At 42.1% G+C, this 26,900-nt stretch overlaps 1 protein-coding gene across 3 annotated transcripts; it reads left to right on the plus strand.

Moving 5' to 3' along the window:
• The first annotated feature begins 1,515 nt into the window (after positions 1-1,515).
• On the plus strand, positions 1,516-25,729 carry CDC7 (cell division cycle 7). 3 transcript variants are annotated; one of them, XM_075558357.1, is made up of 12 exons: positions 1,516-1,623; positions 2,197-2,388; positions 12,123-12,206; positions 12,778-12,913; positions 13,667-13,760; positions 13,844-13,986; positions 14,857-15,106; positions 15,714-15,809; positions 16,527-16,705; positions 19,097-19,179; positions 20,017-20,166; positions 24,326-25,728. In XM_075558357.1, exons 2-12 carry the CDS (start codon positions 2,274-2,276, stop codon positions 24,694-24,696), a joined length of 1,701 nt encoding a protein of 566 aa, XP_075414472.1. In that variant the 5' UTR covers positions 1,516-1,623; positions 2,197-2,273; the 3' UTR covers positions 24,697-25,728. The 3 variants fall into 3 exon arrangements, with proteins under 3 accessions (XP_075414472.1, XP_075414471.1, XP_075414476.1); XM_075558356.1 differs by having other exon boundaries at positions 1,544-1,664; XM_075558361.1 differs by lacking the exon at positions 15,714-15,809 and having other exon boundaries at positions 1,544-1,664; positions 24,326-25,729.
• The last annotated feature ends 1,171 nt before the right edge of the window (positions 25,730-26,900 follow it).

Raw genomic sequence — 26,900 nt, forward strand, 5'->3', positions numbered from 1 at the left:
GCCCTCCAACCACCTGGCAGGCTGAATACCCCAATTTCCATTAAAGTTACACCCAGGCAAGCCTGTGAGATGCTTCCCCCAGGGCCAGCTCAAAAACAAAAAACAAACAAATAAAAACGTCTCACTACCATTAAGTCAATTCTGGGTCAGAGTGATCCTATAGAACAGGGTAGAACTGCCCTTATGGGACAGTTACTTTTGAAGGGAGAAAGCCTCATCCTTCTCCTAAAGAGTGGCTGGTGGGTTTGAACAGCTGACCATACCGTTAGCAGCACAAAGTATAACCAACTACACCACCAAGGGTCCCAGAGCTGGGTAGAAGAGTCATGATCTACTTTCAAACATACTCTACCATCGTGTACAGTTTTTACACTGGGAAATGAACTCAAAGCCCAGGGCATATATGAGTAGCCTCAAACCAATTGCTTAGAATTTGATCTCTAATACACCACCTCAACCCTGAGGCCAACGCCTTAATCTTTCTCCTGGTTAACGTTCTCAATCAGCAGAAGCTTCAGAACTTTTCCTCCCTCCTCCAATCCCTAATATTTCTTTCCTTTCATACTCTCAATTCAAGTTTTACTAAGAAAACAGGAATCTAGATTCTTTTCAAAGGCACAGCCCGCCTCATCCCTTCATCCTCTGTGAGAACTTCGTTCCTGTCCCGCAGCACAACTCACTGCCTTGAATGGCTTCCAACTCAGGGCGACCCCACTGGACAGAGTAGAACTGCCCTGCGCATTTCTGAGGCTGTTAACCCTGAGTAGAAGGCCTCAGGCTTCCTTTCCTCCACACCCCTTTTCCCCTCTACCAGATCATTCTCATTATCATAGGTAGCTGACAAGGTCAAGTTGTCTGACAAGTCAAGACAAACATCCTTTCCTCTACAACAACCACCCTACATACCATGCTGTTTCTGTTTTCCATTACTCCCCTCGAGCATCTTTTATTCTTCAAAATAAGTCTTTCTGCCCTGGTGCATCGCTAAGCTTTCCCTGGGGGACAATCACCATTGCATCTTGGTCATTGATCTGTCACTGCCTCACTGAAACAGCCTCATGAAGCGCACGCTTTTGTCTGTCTTACTCACGGACATGACTGCGTAACGATCGAAAGTAGGCTGCCTTGATCACTGCTGTGCATAGTCAGTCATAAACGATCAGCAACTCCCTTTAAGTCGGAGCACTTGAGAGGAGAGGAGAGGCGGGCACTCCATGAAAAGAAAGGAGAACGCGCTAGCCTTGGCCCCCTCCCACAGCCCAAGGTCTTGGCGGCTAGTGCGGAGCAATGGGCCCGGGGCTAAGGCTTTCCGTTCTCTAAACTACCACCTTTCCTGAAATAGTGTTGGGCCCTTACTAGTATGGCGCGCTCTTCTGTTTTCAGTAAAGGATCAAGCTCGGATTTTAGCCTCACAAGGGCAGCGCCAGGGAGCCGCCAGGCGCCACGGCGTCGGAGCCGGGCCTCAGTGCTGTGCGCAGGCGCGGAGGCCGCCGGGCGCGCCGGAACCGTGGGAAGCGGCGGGGCGGCGTGCGCAGGCGCGCTTGGCGCCCTCAGTGGGGGAGGGGTTTTGGAGCCCGCGCCCCGGGCGCCTGGGGAGCCACTGAAGCCTTGCTCCCCGAAACCGTGAGTTTCCGGCCGTTTGTTCTATGACGCGGGATTCTGAGGTACTAGAATTGGATTCGGAATTCGTGACTCCGCTCCGGCCCCTGGGAAGGGCCCCGCCGGCCGGCGGCGGGAAGGCGCGCGCGCGTGCGCATCCAGTATTCCGCGCGGCTCCGGCGGGGGAGGTCGGCCCGCCGCGCTCGGGCCCGCGGGCGTCCATTCATTCCCCTTCCTCCCGCCGCCGGCGCTCGCGACGGCACTCCTGGCGCGCGCCTCAGTGGTCGCGCAGGATCCCCCTCGGTCCCACCTGCCGGCGCACCCCCCGGCCCCGCCCCGCCCCGCCTTCCCGCCCCCGCCAGCCCGGGACCCGCTCCCCCGCCGGGACATTGTTCCGCGGCCCCCGCCGGCGTCTCCGGAGGTGCTGCGCGAAGCAGACGGAATCCTTCCCAACTGCTCCGTGGTCCTTCCTTCCTTTGAGGATTTGAGCCGACGGCGGGTTTACAGTACTTGCCCCTTTGAAGAGAGTGCCTTTTTTTTTTTTTAAATTTTTTTTAGTGTTTGCTTCCGTGAGTGATTAAAACTTCTCTTCTCCAGCATTCTAATTTTCACAGTTACTTTGTTCCCCCTGTGGACGTCACCCCCAAGCTGGCACTTTGCAACTCTGTTTTGTGATGGAAGCCTCTTTGGGGGTCGAGATGGAGGAGCCAAAGGCTTTCTCTCCCCCGGGTGACCGTCTCCGGGCTGATGGCTCCTTAAAAAAACACGAGCTGAGCGTTAAACTTCCAGGTATGTGTTTCATTCTAAAGATGCAGTTAGAAGCAGCGATTACGGCGTTTCTGTTTCTTTAAATAACATCTCAAATCGTCCCTGTGAGTTGTATGTCAACAGGAACATTCTACAAGTTACCAAAGCTTACAAGACGTAGATTTAGGGTTGGGTCGCAGTCTAGAAAGAAGATTGTAGGCCAGCCTTGTCATTTTACAGATGAAATTACTAGAGTCTTCACATTAGCGACTGCTTAATAACACCAGGTTTGTTAAAGCCCAGCCCAGAATTTTTCTCCTAGTCTATGTTTAGGAGCCCTGGTGGCGAGTGCCTTACTGGTAAGGACTAGGTCAGCAGTTACAATCCACTAGTGGCCCACCCAGAAAGTTGAGGTTTTCTGCTTTGCAAAGGATTAGAGCCCCCAGAACCGGCTGGGGCAGTTCCACATTACTGTCTACTTACAGGGTTGCTCAGAGCAGGCTGAATGGCAGTGAGTGAGTTTCTTTTGGGAGACCTATGATTCTTATCTCTTCTATTCACATTGCTTTAAACTTGACCCAGGAGGGATCTTCACCAAAGCATTCAAAGGCAGAATTCAGTGGCACAATGCTTGAATTGTTTGTCGCTGTAGTAAAGCACCCCCAACCCCAATGGTGGTTCTGTGATAATTCTTGTCTTCTGTGCAGGAAACCCTTGTTCAGTTTATACCTAATGGAGTACCACTAATGGGTGTGGTGGAAGCTTGCTATTGTGAAGCTGAACAGTTTTCAGCAGAGCTTACAGACTAAAACAGACTAGAAAGAAACGCCTGTCAATCTACTTTGGAAAGTCAGCCAATAAAAAAACCATCTGGATCACAGCAGCTTCATCTACAACCAATCACTGGGAGCATTTTGTTTTACGTCAGTCTGCTTGCATGAGTCAGGGACTGAACTAAGGCAACTAACAAAACTTAGATTTTATTTAGAAATGCATTGCTGTGTAATTTATATGATTGCCACTCTCTTTAATAGATGGGGTCATCTCCAACCAGTCTTAACTGCTTTGGGGGTGAGAAAAGATCTGATCTTATCTGAACATTTCTGTTATTAATACCCACTAAACTTTCTTTTAATTTATTAAATACTTTTATTGGGGTTCTTACAGCTCTTATCACAATCCACACATTGATCCACATGTCAGGCACATTTGTACATATGGTGCCATCATTTTCAAGTAATTTTCTTTCTACTTGAGCCCATGATATCAGCTCATTTTCCCTCCCCCCACCTTCCCCTATGAGTCATTTATAAATTTTAAATTATTATTTTCATATCTTACATCATTCTCTCTCCCTTCTCCCACTTTTCTATTGTTTGTCCCCCTGGGAGGGGTTTATATGTCGATCCTTATGATATAGTCCCACTGTCTCCCCCACCTCCCCCTTATCCTCCTGGTATCTCTATTCTCATTTTCGGCCCTGAGGGTTTTATCTGTCCTGGACTCCCTGTGTTTCAGTCTCTGATCTGTACCTGTATACATGCTCTGGTCTAGCTGGATTTGTAAGGTAGAATTGGGGTCATGATAGTGAAGGGAAGAGGAAACATTAAAGAATTGGAGCAGCGGTTCTTAACCTGTGGGTCTTGACCCGTTCACAGGAGTTGCCTAAGACCATCAGAAAGCACATTAAATATTTCGTAATATATAACTAATTACATATTGTTTTGTGATTAATCACCATGCTTTAATTATGTTCAGTTGTTAACAATGAAAATATATCCTGCATATCAGATATTTACTTTATAATTTATAGCAGTAGACAAATTACAGTTAAGAAGTAGCAACGAAAATAAATTTCATGGTTGGGGGTCACCACAACATGAACTGTATTAAGGGGTCTCTGCATTAGGAAGGTTGAGAACCACTGAACTAGAGGAAAGTTGTATGTTTTATCGATGCTGTACTGCACCCTGACTGGCTCATCTCTTCCTTGTGACCCTTCCGTAAGGGGATGTCCAGTTGTCTACAGATGGGCTTTGGGTCTCCACTCCAGGGTCCCCCTCACTCACATCGATAGGATTTTTTGTTCTGAGTCGTTGATGCCTGATATCTGAGCCCGTTGACACCTTGTGATCACACAGGCTGGTGTGCTTCTTCCATGTGGGCTTTGTTGCTTCTGAGCTAGATGGCCGCTAGTTTATCTTCAAGCCTTTAAGACCCCAGACACGATATCTTTTGATAGCTGGGCACCATCAGCTTTCTTCACCACATTTGTTTATGCACCCATTTTGTCTTCAGCAGTCATGGCGGGATAAACTTCATAATTGAACACCTTTTACATGTTGGGAGACAATTTGCCATTAATCTCTTATGGCAGCTCACAATAGTGTTATAGCTCAGTGTTCACTAGGAAACATTGTTTAACCCAGATTTTGGGGTGAGGAGGAGAGGGCCAGACCTAATCTGACCCTATACACTAAAATGTCCACTTTCATTCTTCTTCTCATACAGTGCCTGGAGTCCAGTAGGCATTCACTAAGTAGTTGTTAAATAGAGGAATCTTTTCCATCTTTGTTTTGTGACTTTAATGTTTTGCACAATGTATTCATTTGGGTGCTCTGTCACTGCTACGTTATGGTTTCTGACTAAAAGTATACTTCTCTTCAGTTTCAAAATGCATTCCTTTCCTGGCCTCCCTAATTTGGGGTATAGCCCAGTGACCTGTGATTAAAATGTTAGAGTTGTCAATGGAGTTTTAATATTTTTGTTTTCCTAGACCAGTCACTAGCTTTATCTTCCTTCATGGTTTCCCTATTCTTACTACTACATTACTCCTGAATTAATGAGATTTCTTACCTAAATTAACTACTTTCACTTCTTTTCTACATTTGAGTTCCTCTTGTATACTCTACTAAAAATCAGCAAAGTATTGCCTTTGAGTCTTTTCTGACTCCTAGCGACCCTGTAAGTAGAACCGCTTCTTGGGGTTTCTGAGGATGTAAATCTTTATGGCAGCAAAACGCTCCATCATTCTCCTGAGGAGTAGCTGGTGGGTTCAAACTGTTGACTTTGTGGTTGGCAGCCGAAATCAGAACTCACTGTGCAGCCGGGGCTCTTACCCTCGCACTGCCATTGTTGTTAGGTGCCATGGAGCTCGTTCTGAAGCCTAGTGACCATGCGCACAAAAGAGCAGGATGTTACTCAGTCCGGTGCTGTCCTCTCAATGGCTCCTCTTCTTGAGCCACTATGACCCATCTCTTTGAGGGCCTTCCTCTTTGTCACTCCCCCTCTTCTGTTCCAAGCATGATGCCCTTCTGCAGGGACTGGGCTCACCTGACAATATGTCCAAAGTATGTAAAAAAGAGTCTTGCCATCCTGGCCTCTAGGGAGAACTTTGGACGTTCCTCTTCCAAGGCAGATCGGTTTGTCCGTCTGACTGGATTCTAATTTTATCTCCAGAAAAGTGTTACTCTGACCTTCTTCATGAAAGTCAGATAAATTCCATCTCAAAAATTTTGTGGCTATTATGTAAAGGATCATTGAACATTATAAATAGTGTCTTTGGATTTTTTAACTTATAAAAATATACTTTATAGAAATATAACTTATAAATTTTATTTTTTATATTAACTTATAAAATACATTGAAATTTTATTCATATGGTTATTTCTATGTAACCTTTAATAAGAGCTAAACTTTTATCCGGTGAATAAACTAATAAGCATTAAAATACCTAGAAGAATGGATGGTTTGGGGATATTTTCATAACTCTTTTATCCTATCTGTGGGCCTACAACAAGTTTTTGTTGTTTTTAGTATCTGCTGTATGCTGAGTACTACGTTTAGTAAGTGACAATGATATGCTCAGTAGAAAACTGAAGTATAAATTGCACACATACATAGTGCATTTCTCTGTCCTTTTGAGCTGGAATAAAAGTCTTTAGGCCAGGCTTCTGAAGTGGATGGAGTTTCTAGATTTGGTCTAACTTAAATGATCTTCCTAATTAAACAAGGTATAAATTGGATAGTATACAACATCAAGAATAAATGGTAAATAATTAAAACACTTATTTGATGAATGCTTATAAATGTCTGTTATTTGCAGGCAGTTTCCAAAGTGTAGGGAAAAAAAACAGTGTATACGATAGAAATTGATGCCTGCAGTTCAGTGGAGAGAAAAATCGTAGTAACATGTAAAGGGGAAAAAGTATATTCAAAGGTGATTAGTGCTATGAAGAAAATACAGAAGGAAAGGGCAGTGTTCCAGGAGGTGGTTGGGCATGGAAGACTTAGATAGGGTAGCATTTGAACTAGGATTGAGGGTGGGAAGGAGTCAGCTGTGCAGCTGTCGAGGACCGAACGTTACAAGTGGTGGGAACAGCAGGTGCAAAAGTCCCTGTGGGTGACAGTGATGGGAGTTAATGCAGGTTCCTTGGCTTTTGTTTGGAGTTAAATGGGGAGCCATTAAAGAGTTTGAGCAAAATAGTGACATGGTGACTTAGTTTTAACAAGGCCACTGTGGCTGCTTGTTGGAAATACACTGGGTAAGCAAAGATGGAAATGGGAAACAGGTGACTATAAGTGAACTTGGATATATTGTGTAACAAAACATAAAATTTGCATAAAGTTTCAAAATAGAAAGTAGGCCCTCATGCATATGTTCTTAGCTTGTTTAGCTTGTGGAGCCCTGGTGGTGGTGTGTTACCAGTTGGGTGACAACTCCCAAGGTCAGCAGTTCAGAACCACCAGCCGACCTGCAGGAGAAAGAAGGAGCTTTCTACTCCCATAAAGAGTTCCAGTCTCAGAAACAAGGTCAATTCTACCCTGCCCATAGGGGTCCTGTGAGTCAGCATCAACTTGATGGCAGTGAATTTTGGTTTGAGCTAAGACTTTTCAGGCTCTTTCACCAAATGCAGTTCTTATTTCTTTGCTTCTGCTTGTGGTGGTATTTGGCAGCTTTTGACCATGGTGCGCTTTTCTGCTGCCATTTGGTTATGTACCTAAGAGTGGGAGTGCTGGGTCATTTGAGTTTGATGAGGACCAGCCAGACTGAAACCTCTGTCCCCACCCCTGCAATGACTGCACCATTTACATTCCCATCGGCAGGAAAGAGGCTAGTTCCGTGGCATCCTTGCCAACTTAAGTCTTATCCTTCCAAGTGATAATGCTAGTGATTTTTATTTGTATGTCTGATAACTAATGATGCTGAGCATGATTTCTTGTGCTTGGTGGCCATTTGAAAGTCCTCTTTGGTGAAATGTGTTCCAAGTTCTTTTCCCATTTATTAACTGGGTTGTTTGCTGCCCTTATTAAATTATTGAAGTTGTATAGATATGAGGGGGTTTCCAAAAAGTTTGTGGATAATTCCATCCGCTTTTAATTCTATTTTTCTACAAACTTTTTGAAGTTCCTTTGTGTTTTGGTTCTTAGATTTTTGTCACACAGATTTAACATTTCCAAGAGCTTTCATTTTAGGGTATCCAAGGGCTATGTCTTGAGGGGTGACGTGGGGTGGGGGGATGTTTCAAGTTTATGTCAAGCCATCTAGTGATCAAAGCACAAATTATTTTTATCTTTTTTTTTAATTTACCTTCCTCATTGAGCTAGAGTCTGTTGGATGGCACTGTGTGTGCTAGTATGTGGTTGATATCAGTTCAGGCATACCTCAAAGATGAAATAGATTCAGTTCCAGAAAGCATAATAAGCAAATGTTACAATAATGCAAATCACAATTTTTTTGTTTTGTTTCCCAGTGCATATAAAAGTTGTTTAAAATTGATTGTGGTGGTAATTATACAACTCTTTGTAGTAGATGTATACGACTGAATTGTAAGGCACATGAAGTAAATGTCAATACTTTTTACAAAGTGTGCTTGCCCTGTACTGCAGTCTACTGTAAATGCAATAGCACCATAAAAAGTTTGAAATACTGGGAGAATTACCCAAATGTGATGCAGAGACATGAAATTAGCACAGCCTGTTGGAAAAAAATGGTGCTGATAGACTTGCTTGAAGCAGTTACCACAAAGCTTCCATTTGTAAATAAAAACCAAAATGCACACTCCTTGGAAGCACAGTGAAACAGCCATGTCTGTGTAGTCAAGATGAAGAACAGGCCCAGCCCCTTCTCTCCTGCCCTCACCCCTTTGTTAAACCTTGACCAGCCCGTTCATGTATATAACCTTGTCATTTCATGACTAATATATAGAAATAGATATTATGTGACCTTTGGGGATTACTCCCCCCATCCCCACCCCACCCCCACACACTCAAAGTAATTCTCTGAGTTGACCGCAATGTGGCTCACCAAGCATCAAGGACGACATTCCTGCTCAGAGCATCCAATGCACAGAGAGGACTGCAGAGCTGGCCCCACCATGAGACAAAACGCCTCTTCACTGACCCATGGGGCTACAGGGGACAACACTAGAGACACAGACTGGGAACTGTGCCTGGTCTGACACCCCCACCCCACCCCCTACATGCACACGCCAGAGCAAAACACAAGGGAGCGCAGCAGAACAACAAGGGGAACAAGACAATGAAGTACCCAAGGCATCCCGAAAATAGAAGTTGGAATCAATGGGCAGGGCATGACACTTCAACAAACCACATTGGAAACCCATTGGAAAACATTTGAAAGGGTCAGCAGACAGACCTGGAACCAATTATAGTGGGGTGGGTTTTGGGAGGGAGGGCTAGCCCCTCACAACTATATCATAGGTGCAATTGTTAAGATATATAAAGATTATAATAAAGTCAGAGAATAGGAGAGAGAGTAAGAGAAGTCAGACACATTTCATGGTAGCATGCTCACCTCAGCTCCTCTTGGTGGTACATGCGGAGGTAGGAAACGAGAGGGCAGGAGAGAGCTCCATTTATTTCTAACCAACGCTTATATATCTTTGGGGGCATGCAAGCCTCTTAATTACAGGTAAAGACCTACGTTATAGGAAGGGGTTGTAACATAGGCAATACAAACAATAGGAGGGGGGTGACCTAGGGGTGTGCACGCAACAGGAAAGGGAGGGAATAGGTACATATGTGGCAAAATGGGGGGACCATAGACTCAAGATTGTAGTCTAACCTTAGTCATCCTTGAATGGTCCCGACCTTGCCTTCGGGCTCGCCCTAGAGGGACAGTCACTATCCTGATCAGAAGGGAGTGACCCTACTTGGGGTGAGTCTGACTATTTAGTCTGGTTGCTCTAGATCCGGGGTGTCAAACTGGCATGTGGCCCCCAAGGTAATGTTTTGTGGCCCACGATGCTCTGAAATAAAATGTAACAAGGGAATTGTGTATACAGTATTGCCTCGGTCTCCCCTTAGCATTATTTTCTTCATAGCATTTTTTTTTTCATTTTATTTCGGAGCATTGTGGGCCACAAAAAATTACTTTTGGGGCTGCATGCGGCCCCAAGAACTGCCAGTTTGACACCCCTGCTCTAGATGGCTGATAACCCTTAGGGAGAATAACCTCTAACCTACTGTTGTTTTGACCTCCTAGTGTCCAGTCATTTACCATGTATAGCCAGCAGCGTCTTGGGTTTGGCATATATTTGGGGGAGACAACTTGAGAGAAATCTTTCCAGGGGTGTGTGTGTGTGTTCCTTTCTCTTCTCTTTTTTCCTTTTTTCGTTTTCTCATATTTCTGCATGATAGGATAGGTAGGATAACCGAACATGAGAAAACAAAGGAGCCGTCGGCTCTGGGGGTAGGTAGGAGAGGAGGAGGTGGGAGAAAGGAGGGAGCCAACATACCCAGGGACAAGTGAACAACAAGAAAATGATTCATTAAAAAGAAAAGTAATTCTCTGGAGAGTCATACAGGTGGTTGTATTTATCTTTTTTTTTTTTTGCTACGTAGTAGGCCATGGTATGGACATGTGCAGTGTATTTAATCATTTACACATTAAAGGGCATCTGGGTTATTTCTTGTTTGGGCTATTATGAGAAATGTTACTATGAATTTTCATGTACCCGGTTTCTTTGTAAATACAAGTTTTCATTCCCACAAGACAAGTTCCCCAAAGTGCAATGGCTAGGTCATATGATATTTGTTTATCTATTTAAACAAATAAGCTGCCAAGCTCTTCCAGAATGATGGTTCTATTTCACATGCCCAGTAGCAGTGTTTGAGTGATCGTGTTTCCCCACATTCTTTCCAACATTTCTTGTCACTATTGCTTATTTTTTCTTTTATTGTATGACAAGGTTCCCACTTAGGATGTCAGTTCTGATATAAGCCAAGGACCCCTTTATTATTATTATTTTTTTAGTTTCCACTATTACTTTTTAAGTATCTATAAATCCAATGTTTATCGGTGGGGTTGGAGACATTACATATAAATTTATCGATGTATTTTACTACCCTTAGAAAATACACAGATCATAAAAATTGTCTGATGAAGAAGAGGAGTTTGGTGATGGTGTTTTGTAAGTGTAAGTTTGCAGAAGGTTCTGCGTCATCTGTTTTATCCCTGAAGATAGGGATTCTTTTTTAGTTTCAAAAATTAGTGTGAGTTGTGTGTCTTCCAGTGGTCCTTTTTTTCTTCATATATTTTGTGGTAACACCTCAGTTCTTCCTGAATCTATTGCCTGTAGCAAGGCACTCAGTATTTAGGTCCATATTTTCAATCATTGGAAGTCCAGATGTAGGTTACAAAAAAGACCAGCTAATCCTCTTGCAGTAAAAATAAATCTACAATTTCTTCCTTCCTCTTCTTTTCTTTAGCATTTCTTTCCTCCTTAAAACCTGTTAAGCCCTGATATGTCAATTGACCTTTTTCGTGATACATAAACTGTTGCATATCAGTGATAAACCTGAAAACCAAATCTGCCAACGAGATGATTTGGCCTCATTGGACCCTACATAAGTTAGTCAAGACTATAAATCTTTTTTTAAATCATTTTATTGAGGGCTCATGCAACTCTTATCAGAACCCATCCATACATCCCATGTGACAAGCACATTTGTACATCTGTTGCCATCATCATTCTCAAAACATTTACTTTCTACTTGAACCTTGATATCAGCTCCTCATATTTTCTCCTCCCTCTCCGCTTCCCCCTCCCTCATGAACCCTTGATAATTTATAAATTATTATTTTGTCATATTTTACACTGTCCGATGTCTCCCTTCACCCACTTTTCTGTTGTCCATCCCCCAGGGAGGAGGTTATATGTAGATCCTTGTAATCGGTTACCCCTTTCTACCGCATTCTCCCTCCACCCTCCCAGTTTTGCCACTCTCAGCACTGGTCCTGAAGGGATCATCTGTCCTGGATTCCCTGTGTTTTCAGTTCCTATCTGTACCAGTGTACATCCTCTGGTCTAGCCAGATTTGTAAGGTGGAATTGGGATTGTGATAGTTGGGGGGGGGGGGTGGAGGAGGAAGCATTTAGGAACTAGAGGAAAGTTGTATATTTCATGGTTGCTACACTGCACACTGACTGGCTTATCTCCTGTCCACAACCCTTCTGTAAGGGGATGTCCACTTGCCTACAGATGGGTTTTGGGTTCCCAATCTGTACTCCCCCCTCATTCACAATGATTTTTTGTTCTTTGATGCCTGATACCTGATCCCTTCGATACCTCGTGATAACACAGGCTGGTGTGCTTCTTCCAGCAACATGGTGTATTAATTATTCTCGTAATGGTTTCAAGGCTTACAGAAACTTTATTTGTGATTGATTTGTCATGTTTAAGAATGCATTTCATCAAGTTCTTAAAACTTTAACATTCTCATTAATAATCACTATAAATTTTTCTTTATAGGTGTTAAAAAAGATATTGAGAAACTCTATGAAGCTGTACCACAGCTTGGTAATGTGTTTAAGATCAAGGAAAAAATTGGAGAAGGTAATTTCAGGATGTATTTTATTTTTGCTAGCTTTTTCCCTTACTATTTTCCTTATTGTTTCTTATTGAAGAATGCACCCCCTTATTCTTCTTAAAATATTAATACCATGGCATATGAGCATGTTCCTTTTTTTCTATAAGGAATGAAGAAATATAATAAAAAATGAGCAGTCTCCCTTTATTGTATTAATATACAAACAATGTCTTATGGCAACTAATCATTCTTTAAAATGAAAAGTGAAGAGTCAGATGAGCCTGTTCGGTCAATGAGGTCACATCTTTTTCTTTCTTTCTCCATTGTAGTTAGATGGAAAGGTTCGGCTTCTTTTATTTCCTAAGTGTTATTTCAAAAAATGTGCTCTTGAAACATGAAGCCCAAGAGAGCCAAGCAGCCACCCAAACACACTACTAAGGCGTTGATTCCATCTCAGCACCCCCATACTTAAAAGATGTGCTTGTGCTAATTTTCAATGTTAATACTTTTTTATAGGTTTGTGAATTTTAATCAGTTTTTAGGATGCTTCAGCATCACTTCATGAACTTTTTTAAGATGTCAAATATTGTCTTACAGGCACCTTCAGCTCAGTTTATTTGGCTACAGCGCAGTTACAAGTAGGCCCTGAAGAGAAAATTGCTCTGAAACACTTAATTCCAACAAGTCATCCTGTAAGAATTGCTGCTGAACTTCAGTGCCTCACAGTGGCTGGGTAGGTAATTTGAATGTAACTAGCTTTATGTAATTCATCAGAGATGATGAGATTGCCCTGAATCAAACACATTGCTCAGTCAGTGTTTCCAATTTGCTAGCACTTTTCCTCGGACCTTGGAAAGGTTGGTTCAATGTCTCGCTGCTCTCGAGTGGGTTTCCAGAGGCCCAGTGTGGCTTCCTGTTCTCTTGCCACTGCTTTCAGTGACCTCACTGCCAAGTCACAACCCTGGGCTTCCCTGGCCCAGATTTGAACATGAGGTGTTTTCTCATGTCTCTCCAGTGGCATTCTCATTTCATGTTCACTGGCAACCACAGAATTGTCTGCCATGTCTTACACATGGTTTCTCTCCGAGGAGTCATTCCTGTCTTGATACAGACGTTGTCTGAGACTTCTCATTTGTCATGAGCTGCCCCCCGTTTTCCAGCTGTCCTCTTACTTCTTTGCCACTTTCACAGTCAGTAATTACTGTTATGATTGTATCTGCTGTTATGTCCTGATAATTCATTCTTAGAGTTAGTTCATCCTTTCCGCATCTCACACATGAATTACTGTGATAACCTTATAAGTGGTGCTATTTTAAAGAAAGGATTCTCCTTATGCAAGTCATTTAAATGCATATAATCTCCTATATGGTGGTGATTTTCACTTAGTGTTTAGCATTATTTATGCACTGCTACATTTACTTTAAAAACAAAGCAAAGCATAAAGTTTCACCTCTTCTCTAAAGTTCCTTTTACACTCTTCCACTAGGGGGCAAGACAATGTCATGGGAATCAAATGCTGCTTCAGGAAAAACGATCATGTGGTTATTGCTATGCCGTACCTGGAGCATGAGTCCTTCTTGGTAGGTGTGTCTCGCTTGGATTTTTATTACCCAAACATTTCATTGAAAATAATTGTTTGACCTCATTCAAAACTTTATTTTAGGACATTTTGAATTCTCTTTCTGTCCAAGAAGTACGGGAATATATGTTTAATCTGTTCAGAGCTTTGAAACGCATCCACCAGTTTGGCATTGTTCACCGCGATGTTAAGCCCAGCAATTTCTTATATAACAGGCGCCTGAAAAAGTAAGTATGAAAAGTTACCAGAAAATAAGTATTCTTACACACTGTGGGGGTGCCTGTCTCAATACTAGAACACAGTGCAGCATCCAGGGGCGCCTCCTCCAAATTGTCATGGTGGTTGGGAAAGGGAACTGCAGCGAGGGGAAGAACTGTGTGAGTGCAGCAGCGCCCAGACATCCCATCCGTGTGCTCTGGCTCGGTGGGAATTCCCTGAGCTCCAGGTCGAGCTTGAGAAAGGGCTTGCCTCTACTTGGCCTTCTCCGTGCCCTTGATCTCTGAGCTTCATTTTCCTTTCCTGGTAAACGAGATTTAACCAGGTGATTGTTATGATGCTAACCATATGATACTAATCTCCATATTAACACAGAAGTTGTGTTTTTGCATTTTCATGTGGATCCGTTATTTAGGTGTTGCCCATTGTATCGTGGATTGTGTTGAGTATAATAAGAATATAACTCTATTTTTCATTTTTTGACCTTTATATCCTTGGCTTTTTTCTACTGTCTTCAAATCTGATTTGAAAACCATGATTTTATTATTGTCTTTTCTGCTTTTCTAGTAGAAATCATTTGCTGTTCTTCCACCCTCTCTGCCACTACCAGAAAACAGAACACCGTGCTTCCTCTTCTACCTTGTCAGTGGCAGATCTCTGGGAAAAGATTTTGTTCTTTTATTGCACTGCATTTTACTTTAATTGTGATCCTAGTTAACTGTTGGAAAACTCATTTTTCTTTTTATCCAGGAATCTGATTAACTCTTAATTAATTCCCCTCTCCCCAAATTATAATTTCTATATAAATACAGTTTGTAATACGATGTCACTAAAGCTTTAATAGTTACAGAGGAGTAAAATTGCTTAATTTTGTCTCTCAGGTATGCCTTGGTAGACTTTGGTTTGGCCCAAGGAACTCACGATACAAAAATAGATCTGCTCAGACTTGTCCAGGCTGAAGCTCAGCAGGAAAGCTCTTCACAAAATAAGTCCCACAGAATCACGGGAAACAAGATTTCACTGAGCAACCCAGCACCTAAAGGGCTGGATCAGCAGCCCACCGCAAAAGCAGTTGTTAAAAGGCCCTACACAAATGCACAAGTTCACACTAAACAAGGAAAAGATGGAAAGGTTCGGCTTCTTTTATTTCCTAAGCGTTATTTCAAAAAATGTGCTCTTGTATCTAATGGAAGGTGATAAAATATGAGGATACTACAAATGATTTAAAAAAATGTTTGTAGTATGTGCACAGTCAATTGAATTTTCCCAAAGATTTGTACTGAATCATTTTCCTTTATCCTCAAGACTGAGATTTACTTAATAGATTTATAATGTCGTTGTGTAGCACCAAAGTATACAAAATTGGTAAAGAATACATTTTATCCTGCATGCTATAAGGTGCAGATTAATTATCTAGCAAAAGGAAATGCTTAGTTAATAGGGTAAAAATTCCGAAGTGTCTATCTCCATTTTAGCTGTACAGCAAAATGTCACATCCATGCAGGCGATTTTTGGGTGTTTGCAGGTGTGTGTGTATTTGTGGGTTAGGATAACATTGCGTGAGTTCTGTCTGGACGATTTTCTCCTTCCACAGACGTGTTTCGGTGCCTGAGAATGCCTTGGATGCAGCTGTTTTTGTTTCATGTCACTTAACTCTTTCAAGACTGTGGCAGAGAACAGCTGGCAGAAAGCGTTACAGATATAACCCTTCTTTTCCTTGTTTTTGTTGGTATTGTAGGAGGGATATGTAGGCCTTTCTGTCCAGCGCTCTGTTTTTGGAGAAAGAAATTTCAATATACACAGCTCCATTTCACATGAGAGCCCTGCAGTGAAAGTAAGTAATGTAGCTCCTAGTGCATTGATCAGTCAGGCAGCTGTGCGCCGAAGACTCTTTAGGTAAAGACTAGGCTAGCACTTTGTAATGATTTTAGAGGAAAATTTTACATTGACACAAGGTATTACTACTTTGAGCATTGAGTCAAACTTTTTTATTTTCCCCAGCTCTTTCCTAAATTCTTATCGGATTTTCTCGTCATTTTTGGTTAGCTAGCTATTGTTGCTCTTGTAGACTGTTTAGTCCAGTCAGGCCTGCCATCATTGGCTCTCTCTCATCACAGTTACTCGCATTGAAAACTTCGGTAAAGTTAGCAAAACTGTCATCAATGGTAGATGTTTTTAAATGTTCTGTAACAGCCAGAGAGCATGAGCAACAAATTAAAACTGGTTTTATCCAATGTAATTGTGCAGTCTACAGTTCTGAAATGGAGTTAGACACTAGAACATAAGTGTTTTATACACCTATAAATAGTATCAGGGGAAATTGTAATCACGTGTAAGTCAACTTGCGTACCAGTCCGGACTAATTAGTAAAATAGAATGTCAGTTTATTCTGTAGAAAACCACTGAGCAATCCCATAAAATGTTAATTGATAGCTGCTATGTTGTTTTACAGTCATATAACACAGACAGCAGTTTTTAAAGCTGTGCTTCCACTTCTGGTTTCATCATGTTAAGTGTCATGGAAATAGAAAATAAGACCCTTCTTTTACAGCTCATGAAGCCGTCAAAAACTGTGGATATACTCTCTAGAAATTTAGCAACAAAAAAGAAGGTTATTTCTACAAAAGTTATGAACACTGGTGTAATGAGGAAAACTGCCTCTTCTTGCCCAGCTAACCAGACCTGCGACTGCTTTGGAACAGATAAAGTTTGCAGCATATGCCTTTCGAGGTAACGTGCTTTGATGACAATACACGATTGCCTGCATGTTGTTAGACAGAATTGACAAGTGCATTGATTTGGTGAGCAGTTGATTAGGTTGAGTGAGGAGGGACAGGCAAATCCGAACTACACAGGCTCATAAGTCATACCTGCTTGCCCCTTAAGTTGTTCATTTGCCATGCATATGCTTTTTGGAGTACACAACTGCTTTTACGTGAAAATAATTTTAAGAGGGGGCAATAGCTTATTTTAGAACCATACACTCTCACATTTTTCTTGCTGATGTAATCTTTTCCGTCTGGTGGGCTGTTGTTTACTTTATATCCCTGTCTTTGTGAAAATCAAGAGAGTTGATGAACCAGGAGGTGGAGCTCTCACTCCCACCTCTATCTTTTTGCTTCATAAATTTCCCCTCTTTAAGACTTGCTTCTCATAAAATCTTTCTTGTTAATTTAAGTGTGTAAGTGATTAAGTATACCCGTCGTGATAGTTAGGTTTAGTTAAAACATTCCTACTAAAGCGAAGGATAAGCTATTGCATCTGCCCCCCCTCCCACCCTACAACTAAACAGGATGCACAACACCTAGTGGGTCTCTTCTGATTTGGGAGGCAACATATCCCTCAATGGGTGTGCTACTCCAATGTACCTATTTATCAAGTGACATGAAAGGCCTCCAACTTTGAGTGGGGCCCAGAACAAGAAAAGGCTCTGCAACAGGTTCAGGCTGCCGTGCAAGCTGCTTTGCCACTGGGGCCACATGATCCTGATGGTGCTAGAGGTTCAGTCGTAGATAGAGATGCAGTGTGGAATCTTTGGTAGGCCCCTATTGGTGAAACATAGGGATTTTGGAGTAAAGTCCTGCCATCCTCTGTAGACAACGACTCCCCTTTTGAAAAACAGCTGTTGGCCTGTTATTGAACCTTAGTGGAGACTGAATGTCTCACCATGGGACACCAAGTCACCATGAGGCCTGGGCTGCCCATCATGAACTGGGTATTGTCTGACCCACGGAATCATAAAGTTGGACGTGCATAGCAACACACCATTGTTAAATGGAAGTGGTATATATGAGATCGGGCCAAAGCAGGACCTGAAGGAACAAGTAAGCTGCATGAAGAAGTGGACCAAACGCCCACAGTCTCCACTCTTGTCGCGAGGCCTTCCTTCTCCCAGTCTGCACCTATCACCTCCTGGGGAGTTCCTTATGATAAGTTGACTGAGGAACAGACAAAAGTCATGCTTGGTTTACGGATGGCTCTGCATGGTATGCGGGTACCACTTGTAAGTGGACAGCAGCAGCACTGCAGCCCCTTTCTGGGGTCTCCCTAAAGGACAGTGATGAAGGGAAATCCTTCAGTGGACAGAACTTCGAGCAGTGCACCTGGCCATTCAGTTTGCCTTGTAGGAGAAATGGCCAAATGTGAGATTGTGTACTGATTCATGGGCTGTGGCTAATGGCTTAATAAGATGGTCAGGGAATTGGAGGAGGCGTGGGGAAGGAGTATGTGGATAGACTTCTCTGAATGGGCCAAGAAAGTAGAGATAATCCTGCCTCAAGTGAACGTTCACCAAAGGCTTTCCTCTGAAGAGGAGGACTTTAACAAGTGAATAAGATGGCACGCACTGTCGTTGCCCTATGGGCACATGAACAAAGTGGACATGGTTGCAGACTTGGAGGTTATGTGTGGGTGCAGCAACACAGGACTTCTACTAATCAAGGCTGACTTGCCCACTGCCACTGCTGAGTGCCCCATCTGCCAGCGGCAGAAGCCAACATTGAGCCCAAGATAATGGGATCATTCCTCGGGGAGATCAGCCAACATCCGGGTGGCACGTCTCAAGCCACAAGCTCTAGCAACCTGGGTTGGCTTGCCCACAGATAGTGTAGCACACAGATTGAGGCAGAGAACTAGCTAAAGCAGCAGCACTCTGGTCCTATCACCAGAGAGCAAGAGTGATGGGGGCGGGCCTTACGGAGCCATTTATCTTTTTGCCCGCCAATCAAACTGTGTCCTGATTAATCCCCCATGTTCCCATTGGCCAGGTTGGCACAATAAATCTATCACTCCAGTAATTAATCACCCCAAATAGAAATTACTTTTTATACCTCTGGATACCATTTGTATTTTATTTTTCTATTATAGCTCTTGTCGTGTCTTTTTATTCTTGGAAGTTACCTTCAAGCTTAACTGGAATAAAACCAGGAAACTAATAGGGGGCAGAACTGGAGTGGGGAGCACCATTTAGGATAGTCAGCACACTGGATTATCATTTGCTTTCTAAATTTAGAGGTCAAGGCAACATTTACTATGAATTGAGTATTATTATAAACATGTTATTTTTAGTCTAAAATGTTAAACTTTAACATGACTAGGAAAATCTCATTTCTTCATCCTAAGGCGGCAGCAAGTTGCCCCAAGGGCAGGGACACCAGGATTCAGAGCGCCAGAGGTCTTGACAAAGTGCCCCAATCAGACTACAGGTATGTTGCCCTGGGAATAAAAACCAAACTCTCTGTCATTGAGTTGTCCCTGTGGAACAGAGCAGAGTGCCACTTTGTAGGTTTCAAAAGTTGTCATCTTCATGGACTTAGGGAAGCATCTTTCAGCAGCTGGTGGGCTTGAGACCACCTTTCTGGATGCTCTTTAAATATGGTGACACTAAGGCTCTTTGGAAATAGAGAACCCATTTCAGATTCTGATGGTTCCAAATATATTTTATTTCTTGATCTTTGGCTATTGTAATAAAAGTACATATGCTAATCGAATTTTAATTATGTAAGCATTTCTAGCAATGCAACTTTCCAACTTTTTAGACACTTTCAGTCACTGAATTAGTGTAGTGTTTTTTTAACATTTGTTTTCTGTAGCTTGCATTTTGTAATTATAGCATTAAGTATTTTTTAAACTTGTTTTCTGTACTTTAAAAGATGACCATGTAGCCATAATCCAATAAACATGTTTTGGTTGAATAGATGAATCTTTCTTTCTACTTGAATCATGAGCTTTACAGAAATGTCTGTACTATGTGTTTTACTCAGCTTGCTAGTGATCCAAAACTGAACCAGCCAGTGTGCTTACACTTGAATCAGGATGCACGCTCAGGATTGGTGTCCTGTGGGTGTAGTAATAGTAAACTTTCTACAAAGCATCCTTGAGATAATCCGATGAGCAAAACCTGAGGGACTGTGGAAAAATTGTTCATGGACGAGAGGACTTCTGATGGGGTTGACCTGGCATCAGAAATTTTGAAGTGAGAACTGTTGATTTAAATCACCAAACTGGATCCGGGCGTTTGAAAAGCTTGTTTTCTGTTCCAGCAATTGACATGTGGTCTGCAGGTGTCATCTTCCTTTCTCTGCTTAGTGGACGATATCCATTTTATAAAGCAAGCGATGACTTAACAGCTTTGGCCCAAATTATGACAATTCGTGGATCCAGGGAAACTATCCAGGCTGCTAAGACTTTCGGTAAGCACTTTGATACTACAGACCAGACCAGGTGCGCGTATCTCCCACAGATCACTCACAAAATGATTACAAAACTCACCTTACAAGGAAACATATTCTGTGCCTATACAGGGCTCTTGTAGGTAGGTAGAAAGGTTCTTAGTCGGTTGAACTGAAATCGCATTTGTGAAAGGAAACAATTTACCATCAGTCATCAAGGCCTGTACTTCTACAGCATTTAAATTATCTTCGTAAGCAAAAGACTAAGGAATAAAATAGTGCTTAATTTCTTGTGATTGTGGTATGACACTCTTGCCAGAATATTTTTTAATGGTCTTTTATTTTTTAGTGTATGTTCATTAAGCATCAGGGCCCCACTAACTGCGTTCAGTTATCTTAGTCTATACCAGATAAACAGTTAAGTATTCACAATAGAATGTAAAGGAAAACACTGGGGAAGTGAATCGACTGTGAATGAGGTTGTCGGGAACCTTAGGGTTAGGAGAGCAGAAAAGAGCAATGAACTTCACTGATCTTTCTCTTTACTGGTGTAAGGAAAGACTAGATGTGGGAAGTCATCTCTTCCGACGTGGGGGTTTGTTTCAAGACTAGGATATACAGAGTAAAAGACAGCAAAGGTAAATATTGTACACACAATCCTCAGAGTAATAGCATCTACAAGTACATTACATAGGTGGGTGTGCAAGCTGAACAGACGTGGGAAGGCAAATAGTATACCCAGGAGTTTATGTATGTTTGGCAGAAGGTATTTCTACATTTGTGTGTTATACACATTTGTGTTATAAATATATTTATTACAGGAATATTGCAGAGTATATAGCAGGCAAAGTTCTACCAACTTCTTAGCCATAACCCTATACCTCAAGGAAATGACTCACTGGGCTCAGACACTTCAGACCACAGTCTCGGGACACCTACAGCAGTGGGCGTAACATAGTTAACAAAAGACACTGGTTACATACATCCTATTTCAGAGTCATGAGGTTTGTGCATGGCCGTCAAAGATACAACTTTCTGCCTCTTCTCATCCCAATCAACAGCGTCTTTGAGTCGGCGGGCTCCCACACGACATGGAGCACCCCTTTGGGACAAACTTTGTCAGCTGCTTTATGAGTCACTGGACCGCCTTGTGCCCAGCCCTATATCCACGGGTCTTAGCCAGGGGTGTATTTCAGAACTCCAAGAAATACAGAAGATTGTCCCACCCTACTCTTTTCTGGAAAATAGATGGAGATAAACAGGGTCTTGAGAAGGGTTGGCTGGTTAATTAGGGGTGGGGAGTGGTGATTTTGACCAAGAATTATTTCTGGGTAAGAACCACTGGAGAATGCTTTCCCTGCTTAGGCCCCACTACCATTTAATGTGCCAGGAAAACTTTTTGGTAGCTGCGTAGAAAGCCTCATGATAGAGGCTTACCAAAAAATGTTTGTGTAGGACACTCAACCCATAATTACTCCAGAGGCGCTTATCTTGTGACTATTATAAGAAAATTTTATTTGAGAATAATAGGCTGAAATAATTCATGCACATAGGGGAAAGTGCCCATGATTTTAATAAATAGTATTTTGGAAGTGGTATTCTGAGAGGAGTATAATTTATTCTCAAATGAGAAAACTTATCTAGTATTAAGTAATGTTGATACTTATGCACATGACATTTATCAGCTAACACCCGTGAACTTTGTTGAAGACTTTAAACCTGAAGTTAAAATTACAGTGAGGACCACCAAATAGTTTCTGACACAAAATCCTCCAGAGCCATGTACCTTACCAAGCAGGCAAGGGCTTAGATGCCAAGCAGGCAAGGATTTAGAGATTTATTAGCAAGATGCTCTTCCCAGTATTACAGGCAATCCCCAGGTTACCGCCCCACTTAATGGCCTTTGAATGCAGGGCTTCAAACCAGTTGTCATAGCAAACAGTGAATCAAGAAGAGACTGTGATTTTTACAATTAGGTAATTCATCAAAATAATCTGAGCGGGAGATCCTGTGAGTTGAAACTCTGGAATAGGAGACTCCAAAGAGGTGCAGCGAGCCCTTTCCAGAGGTTGGATTATTGACCGGATTGGAAAGCTTCACACTTCCTAACCTGGCAAGTGGCCGCTGTCTTTGAGCAGGGCAACATTGTTTCCAAACGCTAATATGTAGATTTGCTATCAGAAAGCATTTGAGCCATTCCCTGCTTGCAACCAATGTATCACAACCACGATGACTTGCTTTTAAATCACTGAAAAGGCTCAACACTCAGGTTAAGGGTAAAATGATGTGCCTATATTATTAGAGACACAGGAACGGATCTTGTTCATAACCTGGGGTAGACTGCCTGTGTAATACTTGTTTCTGCGTTGTCAGTATGACTTAACATAGGTATTTCAGTCAGTTCTTGCTATAATTTGGGGCCAAGTGCACAAGGCTCCATAGTCCAACAACTCTAAACCCTGAGTGATGCGCCAAACAAGTAATATGCCCAGCGTTAGCAAGCACATACACCCTGTCATGTAGTTAACATGCATCGCTGCTCTCAACACGGGAACTGACCCATGGTGGCTTGTCTTGAAGTACTCCATTTGTCATATAAATTCAAAAGAAAAACCAAGCTAACCAAAAATTCTGGCATGCCGTAATCTATGAAAAAATCATATTTTATTCAGTGGGTCAGTTTAAATTATTTCCCGAGAATTTTATGTGGCCCAACTCTTTGGAAATGTGAAAGTATCAAACTGCCCAATAACTCGTTGGTGACATTAAGTTGGTTTCAACCCATTGCAGCCCTGTGCGCAACAGAACAAAACACTGCACAGTAATTACTGTGCCATCCTTAAAATTCTTTCTGTGCCTGAGCCCAGAGTCGCAGCCTTGGTGTCAGTCCAATCCACCCCTTTTAGGCATTCTTTTCTGCTGCCCCTCCGCTTTACCAAGCATAATGTCCTTATCCAGGAGCTGAGCTCACACCCAAACATGTCCAAGTGTGTAAGACAAACTAGCCATCCTTACCTCTAAGGAGCACGCTGGCCGTTCTTCCCAGACAGATCAGTGTGTCCTTTTAGCAGTCCGTGGCACTTTCAGTATTCTTCTCCAGCACCACACTCACATCCATCCATTCTTCTTTGGTCTTTGTTCAGTGTCCAACTTTCACTGCAAATGAAGCAATGGAAATACTATGGCTTGGGTCAGGGACACCTTCGTGCTCCAAATAGTATCGAAGAGGTCTTGTGCAGCAGATTTAGTTAATGTAACATGTCTTTTGATCTCTGAACTGTTTCCATGAGTATTGATTATGGATCCAAGCTAGACAGTCCAGATAAATGATGAGGGAAGAGGGCCCGGCTACTTTGAATGGGATGGTGAGGGACAGGATCTCCACAGTGCTGCGGTGAGCCCTTTCGTGAGGTTGGCCTATTGGCAGGACTGGAAAGCTTCACACTTTCAGGGCCCAGCACTTGGGTACCATCTTTGAGCAGGGCAACATTATTTCAAAGCTCTGCTTTTATAAGCCAGTTTGTATAACTAAAACAGTTGAACCGGTCCCCCTACTTGCAACAAATTCATCACAATCACAAAATCACAGACTGGACATAACAGAAATAATGCTGGGTTTTTTTCTAGTGTAGCAAACATTGAATGTCAGAATGTACCTGTGTTTAGTTTTTAAGGGTTCAAAGATGAATAGAATAGCCCTATCTTCAAAGAACTCAGTCTAGTAAGCAAGGAAGAGATATATATATAATTTGTCTTCAACTACAATACAGGTTAGAAAGGTAACAAATCCACAACAGAAGCTTGAGGTGATTAATTCAGTCCTTTATCAGAGGTCTCACAGGTGATTTTTGAACTGGGAGGCTCAAAGGACTCAAAGGAGTCTTCGAAGCAGAAGCTTGCTGTTCTTATAACTGTCTAGTCAGTTTCAATGTAGAGACGTGAACTGGGGTGGGGGGGAGAGGGAGACAGGAACAGGGACAGTTTAAGATATGAGGAAATGGTTAAAGCCAGCGCATCCGGACTCAGCTCAGTAAATCACTGCTCTGTGGTTACTGTCACTCACTTTATTCAGTTTTGTAGTTCAAGCAGCAGGCATTACCTGTGATCACAGGTGGGTGAGGCTTCTGACTTCTTCAGATGTCTTAATGACAAAATAGATATTTTCTGTTTTTCCCTTTAGGCAAATCAATTTTATGTAGCAAAGAAGTGCCAGCACAAGACTTAAGAAAACTCTGTGAGAGGCTCCGGGGTGTAGACTCTAAAATGTCCACGGCAGCAGATGAAAAGCAGAGGCCTGGTCCTGCTGACCCCGCTCTTTCCGAGAAGACTGGCCATGCAGCGCCCCGGCACTCGGGGAGCTCGCTGCACAGAGCGGGCAGCAGTGGCTGCGACAGCCGCTTGGCGAAGGACACTCCCAATTTAGAAGGCTGGGACGAGGTGCCTGATGAAGCGTATGACTTGCTTGATAAACTTCTAGATCTAAATCCAGCATCGAGAATAACAGCGGAAGGAGCCCTCCTGCATCCGTTTTTCAAAGATAGGAACTTGTGATGCCGGTACTGTGGAGAGTGGTGGGGTGAATCCTTTGTAACTGTGGCCATGGAAAGACGCCAAGTCTCGCCCAGGAACTTACTTTAAATTTCAACGTTTGCTCTTATGGCAGTTTTGTATAAAAATGATTGGAGATGTAAGATTACTGAAGATGCCTCTCATGCTTCTTTGGACTTGCAGTGTGATCTCCTTTGAGTTAGGTCTGCCAAAATAAAATTGGATTTTTAGCTTCCTTGATTTTATTTTATATTTTCCTTCATTAACATGTAGAAAAAAGTACAATTTTAGCCTGGTACTTAGGGGGTTCAAGTTTTAAAATTAATAGATGTGATAGGGGCCAAATGAATCCAAAGATGAGATTGATTGGTGTTCTGAAGCCAGCGCTCTAACAATTCTATCAGCAAATGAAGTAATTTCCTTTTTACAGGTATAAAATTATCTTTCCTGAACACTAAAGTTACATAAGAATATTGGTCATATGGCAAAATATCACTTACATTGAATTTTGTTTACCCATTTTAAAGTATTTTATAAAACATGTTTGTGTGAATTATGTTATTCTTAAAAAATGTTTTCTCTGGATGTTTCTTCCCTCTCTACCTCTAACTGGTCTATTCTCCCTGGAATCTCTGGGGCTTACCACAAAGTTCCCGAGTGCTTGATGACACTCCACATGTGCTTGCTTACAGTTGGGAATGTGAAGTTCGGAGTACAGTGGCTGGCAAGGAGAAGGGCAGGGTGATTGATAGTGCAAAGTGCTTTTGTTTTTCTCTTAGTATCCTATGGGGCATTTAAAATTGTTGATTGAAAAATTCCATTGTCTTAATTTCCATTTTTCCACAAATTTTTTCAAGTACCCTGTATGTGTGTCTCAAACCATAGTCAAATACCTGCCAAAGCAAAGAGAAACATAATGGAAATATTTATGGAGATTTTTTTTACTCTGCTTAGAGTCGTCCAGGTGTCCATCCTGCTTTGACCAAGTTGGTCCTGATGGGAGAAAGCAGGACTTCTGGGGCAGGGGGATGGGGGGGGGGGGAGTTGGGGAGAGATAATTAAGTCAACCAAGTAGAAAAGAACATGAGGTTAAAGTTTACATATGGAGGGCTTCAAAAGGTTCACAGAAAAATTAAAAGCCCCATTAACTCGTAATTCCACATTTTCAGGAACTTTTTGAAGCCTCCTCATTACTTGCATTTCAAAATGCCATGTTAATGACAGCACATCAGATTTTCTATTGGAAATAAGTCTGTGTGTAGATTAGCGGAGACGTTTCCCGTTTAGGACTAAACAGCTAGAAGACAAACAGTCATTTTATCATTTTGAACATTGACGTCAATATTTGTATCTAATCTATTAGATAAACGTAGAGTTCTTAAATGTCTGGATTTTGTATATGTAAGTCATTACTGTCGGTTATCTTTAAAACAAAAACCTTAGATGTTCTTGCATTTATATATTTAATAAAGTTAGCCTTTTACATTTTTTTTATTGATCTGGATGAATGCTCACTTCAGCATATAATGGGTAGCACAGTGGTTAATGCACTTTTCTACTAAAAGGTGTGAGGTTCAGATTCACCAGCTACTCTGGAAGAAAAATGTGACAGTCTGCTTCCATAAAGATTTATAGCCTACAAAACTTATAATGGCAGCCCTAGTCTATCCCGTAGAATTGCTTAGAAGTCGGAAATGAAGGCAGTCGGTGTGGTTTGTTTGTTTTTTTTGGGTGGGGGGGGGGGGCACAGAGTGTAGATTAACAGTTTTACCCTGGCTCAGGAAACACATGAAAATAGGAGGGGATTTTTCTATACAAAATGGGAGATTTTTTTCGTCCCATTAGTACTAAAACAAGCCATTTAATTAAATGACAAGTCTGATAAAAATAATCTTTGAGTAATTAGAATACTTAAAAATTTTTGTGATGTCCAATCAAATGATCATATGTGGAAATTAAAAAGAAAAATGTAACAATACCAGCAAGGTGAAAGGAAGACATTCTCCATGGTTTTTCAACTTTTCATTGTCATTTTGAGGACAGTATGGGTGGTTATGCGAAGGAGAGGTAAAGAGATTTCAAGTGCTACAGAGTCATGGATAATTTCAGTGCCACTGAAGAATGAATGTTATCTGGGTCTTCAGTCCTAAGTAGGTCGACCAGGGAGCCCTGTGTTGCTGTGGGTTACACCTTGGCTGCTAGCCACA

This window comes from Tenrec ecaudatus, chromosome 1 (genome assembly GCF_050624435.1).
Source record: "Tenrec ecaudatus isolate mTenEca1 chromosome 1, mTenEca1.hap1, whole genome shotgun sequence".
NCBI classification, from domain to species: Eukaryota; Metazoa; Chordata; class Mammalia; order Afrosoricida; family Tenrecidae; genus Tenrec; species Tenrec ecaudatus.

Bases quoted from the DNA above. Each gene is read 5' to 3' on its own strand.
- CDC7 (XM_075558357.1), top strand. From the start codon at position 2,274: ATGGAAGCCTCTTTGGGGGTCGAGATGGAGGAGCCAAAGGCTTTCTCT. The intron at 2,389-12,122 runs GTATGTGTTTCA...TTTTCTTTATAG, and splicing joins GCTGAGCGTTAAACTTCCAG to GTGTTAAAAAAGATATTGAG. The intron at 13,761-13,843 runs GTAGGTGTGTCT...ACTTTATTTTAG, and splicing joins TGGAGCATGAGTCCTTCTTG to GACATTTTGAATTCTCTTTC.